The sequence below is a fragment of the Musa acuminata genome, chromosome BXJ3-5 (genome assembly GCF_036884655.1).
Source record: "Musa acuminata AAA Group cultivar baxijiao chromosome BXJ3-5, Cavendish_Baxijiao_AAA, whole genome shotgun sequence".
Lineage (NCBI taxonomy): Eukaryota > Viridiplantae > Streptophyta > Magnoliopsida > Zingiberales > Musaceae > Musa > Musa acuminata.
The window spans coordinates 7,372,402-7,385,410 of NC_088353.1; the positions used below are offsets into that span (position 1 = coordinate 7,372,402).

At 38.1% G+C, this 13,009-nt stretch overlaps 2 protein-coding genes across 2 annotated transcripts; one reads left to right on the forward strand and one right to left on the reverse strand.

The window, feature by feature from the left end:
* The first annotated feature begins 4,023 nt into the window (after nt 1-4,023).
* Nucleotides 4,024-8,013, forward strand: LOC103984989 (LRR receptor-like serine/threonine-protein kinase FEI 1). The gene is made up of 13 exons (XM_009402589.3): nt 4,024-4,263; nt 4,361-4,499; nt 4,581-4,652; nt 4,890-4,961; nt 5,158-5,229; nt 5,314-5,385; nt 5,471-5,542; nt 5,742-5,848; nt 5,976-6,161; nt 6,246-6,578; nt 6,834-7,088; nt 7,451-7,584; nt 7,683-8,013. The coding sequence occupies exons 1-13, from the start codon at nt 4,137-4,139 to the stop codon at nt 7,902-7,904; spliced, it is 1,863 nt and encodes a 620-aa protein (XP_009400864.2). The 5' UTR covers nt 4,024-4,136; the 3' UTR covers nt 7,905-8,013.
* Nucleotides 8,014-9,029: 1,016 nt separating this feature from the next.
* On the reverse strand, nt 9,030-12,601 carry LOC103984990 (uncharacterized). The gene is made up of 2 exons (XM_009402592.3): nt 12,160-12,601; nt 9,030-9,295 (listed from the first exon to the last, which is right to left on the reverse strand). The coding sequence occupies exon 1, from the start codon at nt 12,470-12,472 to the stop codon at nt 12,176-12,178; it is 297 nt and encodes a 98-aa protein (XP_009400867.2). The 5' UTR covers nt 12,473-12,601; the 3' UTR covers nt 9,030-9,295; nt 12,160-12,175.
* Nucleotides 12,602-13,009: the final 408 nt, after the last annotated feature.

The following is a 13,009-nucleotide window of genomic DNA, read 5'->3' on the forward strand; positions in this document are numbered from 1 at the left end:
CCATATCCTTAAGTGTGCAGTTTCGTCTTTCAGCTACACCATTCATGCTAGGTGACTCAGGCATTGTATATTGAGGGACAATTCCACACTCCTCTAGGTATAAAGCAAATGGTCCTGGACGTTGTTCACCTGAGCCGTCATTTCTGTCGTAATATTCCCCTCCACGGTCAGATCTGACGCTTTTTATCCTTTTGCTGAGTTGATTTTCAACTTCAGCTTTAAATGCTTTGAACACATCCAAAGATTGAGATTTTTCATGTATCAAATACAGGTATACATATCTAGAGTAATCGTCTATGAATAATATAAAGTATCATTGACCATTCCATGAAGGTGTAGGAAATGGTCCACAAATATCTGTTTGTATCAATTCTAAGACGTCTGTAGCTCTATATGCACCTGATCTCTTAGGTTTGGTTTGTTTACCTTTAATGCATTCAACACAAACATCTAGACCTGATAAGTCAATGGGATCAAGAATCCCATCTGACACAAGTCTTTCAACTCTATTTCTAGAGATATGACCCAAACGTTTATGCTATAATATACCAGAATTTTCAATTTTATATTTAGTACCTCGCAATTCTGCATTCAAGGTTTCATGATAGAATGCTATAGTATCAAGTAAATGTAGATTGTCATAAGTCATAAGTGAACCAGTTCCAATCATATTTGAATTTAAAGACAAAGTAAATTGATTGTTTCCAAATAAACAAGAATAACCAGATTTGTCCAAATAAGAAACAGAAATTAAGTTCCGTTTAAATGACTGTACAATAAAAGTATCTTTTAAATCCAAATAATATCCGGTACATAATAACAATCTAAATATGCCTATAGCTTTCACATCTATCGATTTTTCGTCCCCCACATAAATGCTTCTCTCAGCGTTATTGGGCCTTCGGTAGCTTAGGCAACCTTGCATTGATACACTGATGTTAGTTGTTGCACCGGAGTCTAACCACCAAGTGTTTCTAGGTACTGAAGTTAAATTGACTTCTGAATAAACCAAAGTAAGGAATGTTCTCTTTTTAGCATGCCAAGCATGATATTTAGCACAGTCCTTCTTTAAATGCCCAGATTTCTTGCAGAAGAAACAAGTATCATCCTTATTTTGTTTCTTCTATACTGGACCCTTATCAGTCTCATTCTTTCCACATTTGTGTTTTCTTTTCTTGCCCTTAAAGTTGGTTTCGTTTAAAACCAGTACTGGATTGAGGTTAGCAGATATTTTTATAAGAGAATCTAAATAAGATAACAACAGATAACCAGAAATTATGCTCATATTTATTACCATAAACTTAAGTAAATTCAAATAATGATATAACTCATCTTAAGATACCAAGTGCAACATTAATATCTTGTCTTTGGACTTCAATATTAATTGCTAGTGGTAGTCTTGTTGTAATGATCAAATACTGATAATAAGGCATGTCAAATGAAAAACCCATCTTTGGATTGATTTATCATTTACATGTATAACTTTATAATTATCACGTATTACCATTACAAGTATGTATAAAATTCTGCCAGTCATTAACCTTCCTTTGGGCCGGATAATTACCGCATGGATGTAAATACACACTACATTTAATATTTTCATGAGAAATGTTATATATGAGAGGTCACTTTGACGACTTCATATATTAAATTACTCAATCTAATATTAAACAATCACTAATTGAATTTGGACCATATTAGTCAAATTGGTTTGATCTTAATTTGTTGACTAAAATATTTAAAGCATGTAAATCATTCAATTTATGTCAACAAACAACTTTATAGAACCAATATTATGTTTAATCCAACATAATATTGTAATAATATTATTAAACCAACATAATATTGTAATAATATCTAATTAATTACATTCATATTAATTAGATAAAATCCAAAAAGAATTTAGGAAATTTATGCCTTGTAGTGCAAAAAATGAATTTTTACACATTGATGAATAGGAAAAGACACAAAGTGGAAAAGATAATCCAAAATTAAACTGATATCACATCAGAAAAAGGCACTGAATTGAATGTGAAGCATACTGTAGCATGATTATATAAAACCATAATCTTTTCCAACGATAATAGAACCAAATCACTTCAAAATAGCATGATTACATAAAACTATCATCTTTCCCAACGATGATAGAACCAAATTACTTTAAAATATTGATGAAAACATCATTAAAATTCATGAGAAAAAAGCTTAAATGTTCATCAATCATTGTAGGATGGCCTGATACTACTTGTTGGGGTTCTTTTAACATATCAAATATGGATCAAACAATTGTTTTATAGAATCAAAATCTTCATCTTGATTCAAAAATATACTTTATAGATCCAAAATAATGGATTAAGAATATTTACATAAAACTTATTTAATCCACTATAATATGTATGAAATCCTACAATAATTAATAAACATATTAATACGAAAGCGTACCTGATGAATCCATTAGAGTATTTTCTGAATTGATTAGTGATTTAGTCTTCCAATTGCAGAGTATCTTTTGAACTTTAGATTTTTCTTTGACGGGTGAAGAGAATTTTCATTCGATACTACAACCGGGGACCATAACCTTATTTATACTCATAACTGATGAATCTACAATTATGATTGTATTCATAATTGATGAATCTACAATTATGTCTCGAGAGTTTAATATTCCTAATTTATCTCGTCATTAAATTAGGAATATGACCGGTGGTATCCACACAATTAATTTTCATAACAATTATGTTCTTTAGTCAAATAACTTTACTTTAATTAGATTATTTTAATTTTAACTAATCAAAATAATGACTTAATATATTTAATTATACATGACTCTTAAAATTCTAACAATTTTCACATAAACTTGAAAGGCAGTACATAACAAGCATTATAGCCATGTAGGCTGAGAAGACGATGCAAATTATTGCAAGGTGATACCTTTATCCAGATGAACAGTACTCTGAGTCGAGTTTAAGAAGAAACATATAAGCGACGCGATACTCTCTGTGACTAAACAGAGAAGGAACGAGAGATTCCACATCGGAAATGGAAACCGGTGCCGCCCACCGCCCCACCGCCCTTGCAAGCAAGAAACAAGGCCCTCAATGAGGAGTCGGCAAGACCATGCTCAAGTAGAAGAGAGTTCCATGGTCACCTTGTTCACCACAGCCTTGGGTCTCAAACGATGCTTCCCGTTAGCGAAGCAACGATTACCGGAGACGCCCGATTCGCCGGGTATCCGCCTCTCACGCTTCGCACGTGCGGGCAGAAGCATCCAAAGCCCCCGGGTACCGTGCATCCGGCCGGTGGATGTCGTCCTTCCTAATTGTAAACGACGGTATGGACGAGTCAGCCCTGGAACAGTTCATGGGTGATCTCACCAGTTCCAGCCATGCGGGTCCCGCACGCATTTGCGTGACACCGGGGATCATTCCAGGGCTGGTTCATCACTCCCGACATTAATATCCGCCCCCTCTCTCTCTCTCTCTATAAATATACGAGTAAATATCAAGAAATGATTTTGAAATTTCACCGTACAGTAATTACTTTCTTCTCATTTATTATCAGACATCCGTGCGATAAATGCAGCTTAAATATTATTAATCATCGTATTAATAAATTTAAAAAAATACACCTTATTACTTTCATCAATTATTTTATGTACCATTTTTTTAAAAAATTTAAGGAATATTATTATAAATTCGAGTATTGACAGCTTCGGGCTACCAGTCAACTAATAAAAATAACTACAGGTTCTTAAGATTTGCAGGAATATTAGCGACAAATTTAGATTTAGAGAGATAAATCTAATAAATTAATTATTTCAGAGGGATTTATATATGTAATTTTGTATATATATATATATATATATATATATAAATATAATTTGAATCGAAATCCTCCGCCCCGCACGATTCTCGACGCCCTGTTCCCTGTGGACCCTCCTTGCCTGCCCCCTCTCTCTCTCTCTCTCTCTCAGGCTTATTATTTCTCATCATTAAGAGAAGCTCGCACGCCCAATTAATACTCTACCCTTCACCGCACCCTCCCCATCCACAATCTCTCTCTCTCTCTCTCTCTCTCTTTGCAACTCCATCTCCTGCTTCACTCCAACAAATCGGCCAAAGCCAGGAAAGCAGCAAATGGAGAGGCAATGCACCATCATGGTAAGCCCATGGTGGATCTGTTGTCGCGCCCTGTCAGTCTCAGCTTCACTCGTTTGTGCTCTCACCTTCCTACTCCACTTCGCTCGCGCCTTGACTCCTGATGGTAACACTTCTTCTTCTTCTTCTTCTTCTTCTTCTTCTTCTTCTTCTTCTTCTTCCTCGTGGAGAAATGGAGTGAGTGAATGAGTGTGGGTTGGCAGGGGAAGCTCTGCTGGAACTCAAGCTGGGCTTCAGCGACTCCAAGCAGCTGCTGCGGAGCTGGCGGCCCACCGATCCTGACCCCTGCTCCTCCTGGCTCGGCGTCACCTGCCACCTCTCCGACCTCACCGTCCGCTCCATGTTTGCTCTCTCTCTCTCTCTCTCTCCGCTGCGTCTTCTCCACCAGCGTGCTCCTTCTGATCCCTCCCTGTTCTGTGGCAGTAACTTGCCCTACATGCAGCTCGGCGGCATCATCTCCCCCAGCATCGGTCGGCTCCGAAGGCTTCAGAGGCTGTAAAACCCATTGCTTTCTTCCCCTTTTTTTGTCCTTCTCAAGACATCTTTGAATGCGTATGATAACCTTGATTGTAAGCAGATATAGCACTGGAATAGGAAAAAAGGCTGCTTTTTTAGTTTTCGGAACCTGTTTCGGTCGCCATTCCAAATAAGATATATTAAACAGTGTTCTTCTTCCCTAACATTGAAACACATTACTTGGTGAAACAATTATTACAAGGATTACTTTGGCAGGGCGTTGCATCAGAACAGCTTGCACGGGCCCATTCCACCTGAGATCAAGAGCTGCACTGAGCTCAGAGCACTGTATGTTGCTTTTTTATTGTCTCTCCATCTCTGTGTATGTGTGTTTTGTCCTTTTACTCTGTTTAGTTATTGATGGTGTCCATTTGATTATTGTTTATTGGTTGCGAGAATATGCTACATTGTGTTCTTCAATGATGTACACTTGATTATTTGCTGTTGGCTGCATCAATCTGCCGCATTTCCTTCCTTTCTCAAGGTATCTGAGAGCTAATTACCTTCAAGGAAGCATTCCACCTGAGATCGGAGAACTTGTGCACCTCACCATCCTGTACTTTCTCTAATCTCTTGCTGCTCTTCTGCTCTGTGATTGTGCTTTTTCTCAGTTTTTTGTGGACGATGTGGAAAAATGTAGGGATTTGTCAAGTAATCTGTTGAGGGGTGCGATTCCTCCATCTATCGGTCATCTGTCTGAACTGCGCTTTCTGTGAGTGTTTTGATGCAACTATTGTTGGCTCACCATCTTCTTTTTGTGAATGTAAGCTGTTTGACTCTGATCCTTTCATCTGCAGAAATCTATCAACCAACTTCTTCTCTGGTGAAATTCCAACTGTTGGAGTCCTTGGAACTTTCAGAAACACTTCGTGAGTCATACATACTTGAGCTCTTTCTTTCCTCCTCTGACCTGGCATCCTTTCAGAAGCACATCGTCATATGATTTAAATTAGCTGAAGTGCAAGTTTTCTTTCGGCAAGAAGTTTCCTGTCACTTATCTCTGAGTGTTTATGTTCATGTAGCATACCTGTAATACAAATTTTGAACGGGGTTGCAAAGTTAATGCAGGTTTGTCGGGAATCTAGAACTGTGTGGCTTGCCAATTCAAAAAATTTGTCGTGGTACATTGGGCTTTCCTGCAGTGCTACCACATGCCGATACTTTTGCTTCTTCAGGCATGTTTCAGAAATGAAACATTTTCCACTCCATTCCTTTTATTTTTCAGAATAATAGGAGGATTGACTGACCATTTTTCATTTGGCATCCTGAATTTGTCTTCAACCTCCCATGGTAACTTGTCAGGAATCTCATCGATCACACAGAAAAGATCATCACGTTTTCTGAATGGGATTATAATTGGTGCTGTGACTACCATGGCCCTTGCCTTAGTTGCAATCCTTGGATTCCTTTGGATCTGCTTGTTATCAAGAAAGGGAAGATTTACTGGGAACTATGTAAAAGTTGATGAAGATCTTGTTCAAGATGCCGGTAAGCTATATATTGTGTCACTGCATCTCTCCTATTATCCCTCAAAATGTTAAAACTTAATTGTATTAATTTCAATCCATTTAGGCACCAAGCTCATCACTTTCCACGGAAACCTCCCATATTCATCCCAGGAAATCATAAATAAGCTGGAGCTACTCAATGAAGACGATGTAATTGGCTCTGGAGGATTTGGTACAGTCTACAAGATGGTAATGGATGATAATAGTGTTTTTGCTGTGAAAAAGATCAATCGCAACCGTGAAGGATCCGATCAAATTTTTGAGAGGGAGCTCGAGACATTGGGCAGCATCAAACACATTAACCTTGTCGATCTTCGAGGCTATTGCAGGCTCCCATCTGCAAGGCTTCTCATTTGTGATCACTTGGCCTTGGGGAGTCTAGACCAGTATCTTCATGGTAAGCAACTCTGGCAAGATATTTCTTTTCCATTTTCATGTTAAAAGATCATATATCGTAGAGGTTTTGAATTGGATAAATCAATCAGAATATCCTTTCAAAATATTTCTTGACTGCTGTTTCTCTATTATGAATGTTACTCTGGGAATTGCATAGTTGCCTGGGACATGACATTGGAATGTATCAATAGATCCAACAAAAAAGGTCAAGAAAATGTCTAAAATTTGTGTATCGACTCTAAATTTCTAAATTCAGAAAATAGTGATGAAGAACAACCCTTGAATTGGAACGCACGTATGAAGATTGCTCTTGGCTCCGCAAGAGGATTGGCATACTTGCACCATGACTGCACTCCCAGGATCGTTCACATGGATATCAAATCCAGTAACATTTTACTTGATAGAAGCCTGGAGCCTCATGTATCTGATTTCGGTCTTGCCAAGCTGCTCGTAGACGGTGATGCACGTATCACTACAGTAGTTGCTGGTACTTTCGGCTATCTCGCACCTGGTATGCTACTTCCTTCCTTGCATGATTTCATTCATTTGCATTAGTGTCTTGTGAAAGCTTCATAAAATTTCTATCCTAAAAACAAGCTGACCTTAGTATTCTCAGATAATACATACTGTTACATAAATTACTCAGTGTACGATTATCGATTACTTTGGAAACTTGTCAGAGCTAATCATGAAGCTGTGCTGGTTTAGATCTTAGTTTTGGATTGAAGTTAGGTTAACGAATGCAGTATTCTTTTCTTCTTATTTTTTGTGCAAAGAGTAAATGATGACTGGATTTGATGTCAAAGTTTAGACCAAGCCAGCTGAAGTCACCCATTGGTTTGTTTGACAAATAGTACTACTCCTGTGTTCCAGAGTACCTGCAAAATGGACGTGCAACAGAGAAGTCAGATGTATACTCCTTCGGTGTGCTCCTGTTGGAGTTGGTGACAGGGAAAAGGCCTACAGATCCATCCTTCGTTAGAAGAGGATTGAACATTGTTGGCTGGGTGATCAAAACACTCCTATTTCCTTATTCTTTCACCAATCATCATCACATCTTCCATGGAAATCTTGATAGTGGCTCACTTTATATGTACATTCGCAGCTGAATACACTGGGAGAAGGCCATCGTCTGGAGGAAATTGTTGATGAACACTGCAGTAATGTAGATGCCGAAGCAGTAGAAGCAATCCTTGACATAGCTACAATGTGCACAGACGCTGTTCCGGAGGACCGCCCTACCATGAGTAGGGTCTTGCAGATGCTCGAGGAAGAGATAATGTCACCCTGCTTGAGTGATCTCTATGAATCTAACATGTATATTTAAGTGCATCTTTCTCATGATTTCATGGAAGCATGCTTTTTGTACATAGACACTGCTTGTGAGTGAGGACACTTTCCCCATTAAATCCTAGCTTGAAAGTTTTGTAGTTTAAGCAAAATTTGTGATAGAAGCTTGATGAAGTCATCGTCGCGCGCCTATGTAACCCATATGGAACAAAAGGTTGTCTATACCTGAAACCGAAAGAGGTGGATAGGTAGAGAACATCATGCACACCTGCAAGTCTAAGATGATATCATCTGTTGCAAGTCATATTTGGTGAGCTTTAGATTGTGGTAGTGGTGCAAAACAAGGGACAAGAGTAGGAGATGCAGAACCATACATCTTTATAGTCAAAAAGAAGGCAGTCTTGTGTCCTCTGGGCCATTCCCACCTAACTTTCTAGTCAATGCAGCAACCTTCAAATGATTCAAAGCTCTGCAATGCTTTGCAACATGCAGAATGCAAGGCCCTACAGCACATGAACCTGGAACTAATGTCCAAAGCCTTCTTCACTGTATCTACCACTGTGTCTAGGATGCACACCATGTGAACCAGGAAGTCATGTCTGAAGCCTTCTTCACTGTGTCTAGGAACCCTAATCCTAATCCGATTCAAGTGGGTTGGATAGATGTAAATATCTTCGAAAAGTACATCATAATTTGATTTATTAAATAAACCAAAATAGAAAAGGGGTCACAAGAACCACACTTACTTAGTTTACCCAGTTTTTAAGGTTTTTAAGAATATGTTGGACCAGACCATCTCCATTTGATCTCAGATATGTAAATATCAACCAGTACAAACCAAACAAGCATTGATATGGACCAAGATAAATGGAAAGAAAATGAGAAAAGTAATGCATGAGAAAGAAAAAAAAAAAAAACCAAATCGACTTGCTAGCTAATCTTTACGACATGCCATATTGCAAAATGAATAATGCATCCACTAATCATTTCAATGTCATAATGCATTGATGAAAATAAACGATCATTTTATATTTGATTTCTTTTGCCTATCCCTTAGTTTCTACTATGGTAACTATACAAGTCCCAGACTTTGCAGCAGTACTTACCTAAAGCATCCAAGAGAGATTTAGCCCACCTGAGTACTAACCTGAACAAAGGAATCTTTCCTCAACATTGCTGCGATATATTAAAGGTAAAAGCAAAACACTTGTTTTGACACAGCCAAATGAGTGTACTTATTAAGAGACTGTAGCCAAATGCAGAACATTTTGACAAGTACAAAACATGGTTCATTACAGCCAGCTCATATGATCATGCTTATGTCTTCTTGCATAGACACACAGGATTGTTCACGGCTTCATCCAAACTGAACAAACATTTATGTTATTGTCTTTGAGCGAAGTTGTCACAAAAGGCTAAGAAAAGTACCTGATTAGTCATCAGAACAATAAAATGTCAAAAACTTGAAGATATTGAATATGATTGAAGATTTAAGATTCAGATATGCCAGATAAAAAATAATCACACTGTTTCAGACTCATTAATTGTGCAATTGAGTGGACACAGCAAAAAATATGAAATGAACGATGATGTGACTTCACAATCACTCAAGTTCCAGTGACAACATTTGCCGCGCATAACTTAGTGGTTGTAACTTTGAGTTAACTAGTCATAAATCTGTAACAAACAATAAGTCAACAAGTATCTTTTAATCTACACTTGAGAACCTAATATACTTTGGCTCGAGCCCTATTTATACAAGGTATCAAACTAATAAAAAGTAGAGAAAGATACAGGAAACAGCCAATAAAATCAAAGAGTGACATCCATAAAATCATAGCAAATCCACATGCACAGACTTTCAGCATTTTGCAAATTATTTCTATAGGTAAGCTATCGATATAAGAAAGAAGAATCACAGAGCAAAATACAATTTGATGCAGACACAAACTGTGACCTAAACGATTTCAGTCTCTTTAAGCTGCCCAGCTTGTAATCTGAAAAAAAATATTGTATATTTTAAAATTTTCACCTCTATAATAAGACATCGATAACCTTTCTAGACTAGTAACATTTTATATATATGCTATTAAAACTATATGATGTATAACTGCTAAGAGTTTAAATCTACTTGGGAAGGGTTATACGGTAACTCCCACTTCAGATCAGGGGTTGGGAGTTAAACTAATTTCAATTGTCGACACTTACAATTAAAATTTGAACTACATGGGTTTTCCTTCAGAAGTAAATAAGTCAAGGACTGGACCTTAAAGTGCTATGCAGAACACATTCACACAGAAACCATTTTCCCAAATCAACTTGAAATTTCTTAAAAATTAACTGGAGTAGCACCCATAGGAGCAGGCTAGAGACCCCATTCAACAATCTGCTAAAGGTAAAAGTCAAGGCAAAATTAGCAACCACATTAAAGTTCACATTAATGCCCGAGCCTTTACAATTATAAGGCTCTTTAAACAAATGCAAAAGGTGAAATTTGAATGCTATGGATTGTTTCCTTTGCTACCATGCACAAAAAGGGGAAGAACTACATGATACCAAAATCTCAAAATAAAATTGCAAAGGCAAAGCAACAGGCATCTGATAAAAGAATCTATCTGATTCACTTCAACCCCATTTTGGATGCAAAAACCTAATTTCTAATGAGATCAAAGTGATCTGTAGATTAATCAGAAGATCCATTCAATTCTTAAGAAATCCCCTGATATCATGGATCCACCCTAGAGTTGATCCGCATTTTCACTTTTGTCTCTCAATTTGATCTTTGATATACCAGTTTTCTAGTATCTAAACTATGACCCAGACGTAAGCAGCCCATTTCTCTGCCTACTTCCAATATCCACCGATGGGTGATCCTATAATTGACAAGTTTATCAAGCTACATGAACCAGAGAAAGAAAAAAGAAAAGTCTAGTGAAACAAAAGGGACTTTATGGCCTTCCATCTTTGGGGTTTGCCACCTTTCAGATCCCCAGTTGATGTTTTCCATATGATTCTGATTAGCTTCTAATTCTCAAATTGTCTCAATACCCACTTAAGGTTTCCTGCATAACAATCTCTTGCTAACCTTGTTCAGGATTCTGGTAAATGGTGACTATAAGAATTTCTATCGCTTCATTGATCCTTGTTTCCTAAGAAAATTCGATCTTACAGTTTGTGCACATTTCAAGTTGTTCCTAGTCAGATATTCCATCACAATTTCTCGTTCAAACGATATCTGATGATCAGAAAGAGAACACTCTAAACCGTTCCAAAAAGAATGTACAGGGAACGACAGCAAAGAAAAGCTACAGGATCCATGAAACTAGTTGAAAGGAACTTATAAATCATTAAATCCAACTTCAAACAATAATGGAGACCCCAATGACCGAAAGCTGATAGAAAGAAGTATTAGATTGTGATATAAGGTCTAACTCGGTTAGACCAGTAAGATGATTTCCAGGTTAGACATAACATTAAGAGCACAAAAAATGATATGACATTGAAATTTCATAATATGTACATCAATACACACACACACACACACAGAGACAGATAGAACCCCATTTATCATCTTAGTATAACACACTGAAAATAGATCTCAAGAAGAGACTAAGGTCCTTAACAAGGCTTAGAGATTACTCGGCCACAGACAATTAAGTTTCTTTGGCATCAAGATTCCAATTCTGGACTAGTCACCAAAACCCTAGATTATGGTCTCCGAGAGGTCAATTTCGATCAAAGGTTATTCATACATTTAAAGTTAGATGACAAACTAATGACTAAATTGCACAATTCAAGGATTGAGTATCATAATTAGGTTCCACCAGCAAACACAGAGAAAACGCTAAATAACAGTAAGAACACAAAATCAGGTATCACATCAGGAAGTTATACGAAAGAACAGAGCAATCCTCGTTTATCAACTTCATAGAATGTAGTCTGAAGAGAGATCATAAAATGGAGTTAGATCTTCATTTTCTACTACCTAAAATCGTTTATCAACCATAGAGATTACTACCTAAAGCAGTTCCTACCACACCCAATATCCGCAAGCAAAATATGATCTTTAGCCTATAGATTCTAGTTCGGACTTGCAACGAAACCTAGAATAGGATCTCGACCAGAGAGCCATATATACATAGGGAGCGACGGGCTGAGGAGCGTTATTGAGTCCTAAAAATCTCTCCTTTATTATATAGATAAAGAAAACCCTTGCAAACAAAGAACCAGAATCGAATCCGTCGTCGTTCCAAAAAGAATAAGAGAAGAGATGAAGAGGGTCGGGGTCATACCGATCGATGGACCAGATCATTTAGAGGACGAGCGGGAGGGAGGGACATCGGAGGGCTCGTCAAGGAGGAGGTCGTCGTAGGGGTCGCGGCGGCCGAATGCCTGGCTGATCTGGGGGTCGCTTCTCAGCTGGGCGTTGAAGCGATCGAAGGTCCAGAAGCCGTAGGGGCGGAGGGGGAGGCTCCAGTTGGCCTTTGTTTTCTCGCACCGCTCCCGCATCTCGTAGATGTGCTTCCGCTGCGCCTCGTCCCGCTTCCGAGGGTCCTCCATCATCCGCAGGATCAGATTCTCCGCGAATTCCATCACGAACCTCATCCTGTCCTTCTTGATCCTTTCCTAACTCTCCCTTTACCTGCAACGGATGTAGATAGCGATCGAGTATTCTTCTCCTTCCAACCTTCTGCGATACTTGAACGCCAGGCGAGCGCGTCGATTCATCATGTATCAGAGAAGACGAACCCTAATCATCGTCGTCACGTTCTCTCTCGTGGCTGACACGTGACGATGGGTTCGTGTGGGCCCCCCAATACCGTCGGCGACTCACGAATGGACACGTAAGACGAGAAAGTTATTGGGACGATTCGTCGGTACCCGCTTGTAATTTAGGTATTTTATTCCCGAATAATATTACTAACTCTCCATGATTTCAAGAGATTTAATATATATATATATATATATATATATAGTGATTGAATATTTCCTGAATAATATTGCTAACTCTCCATGATTTCAAGAGATTTAAGGAATTGGTCCCAACATATGAAAGTTGATGATATTGTACCATAAATGAAGGAAAAATATAATTAACATAGAAATGCATTGTTAGTTTGTCATGTGAGAGTAACATTACTC

What these genes read in the sequence shown, in the direction of transcription:
- LOC103984989 (XM_009402589.3), top strand. Translation starts at nt 4,137, where the DNA reads ATGGAGAGGCAATGCACCATCATGGTAAGCCCATGGTGGATCTGTTGT. An exon ending in TGCACTGAGCTCAGAGCACT is followed by an intron (nt 4,962 to 5,157) that starts GTATGTTGCTTT and finishes TCCTTTCTCAAG; the next exon opens with GTATCTGAGAGCTAATTACC. An exon ending in TTTCGGCTATCTCGCACCTG is followed by an intron (nt 7,089 to 7,450) that starts GTATGCTACTTC and finishes CCTGTGTTCCAG; the next exon opens with AGTACCTGCAAAATGGACGT.
- LOC103984990 (XM_009402592.3), bottom strand. Translation starts at nt 12,472, where the DNA reads ATGAGGTTCGTGATGGAATTCGCGGAGAATCTGATCCTGCGGATGATG.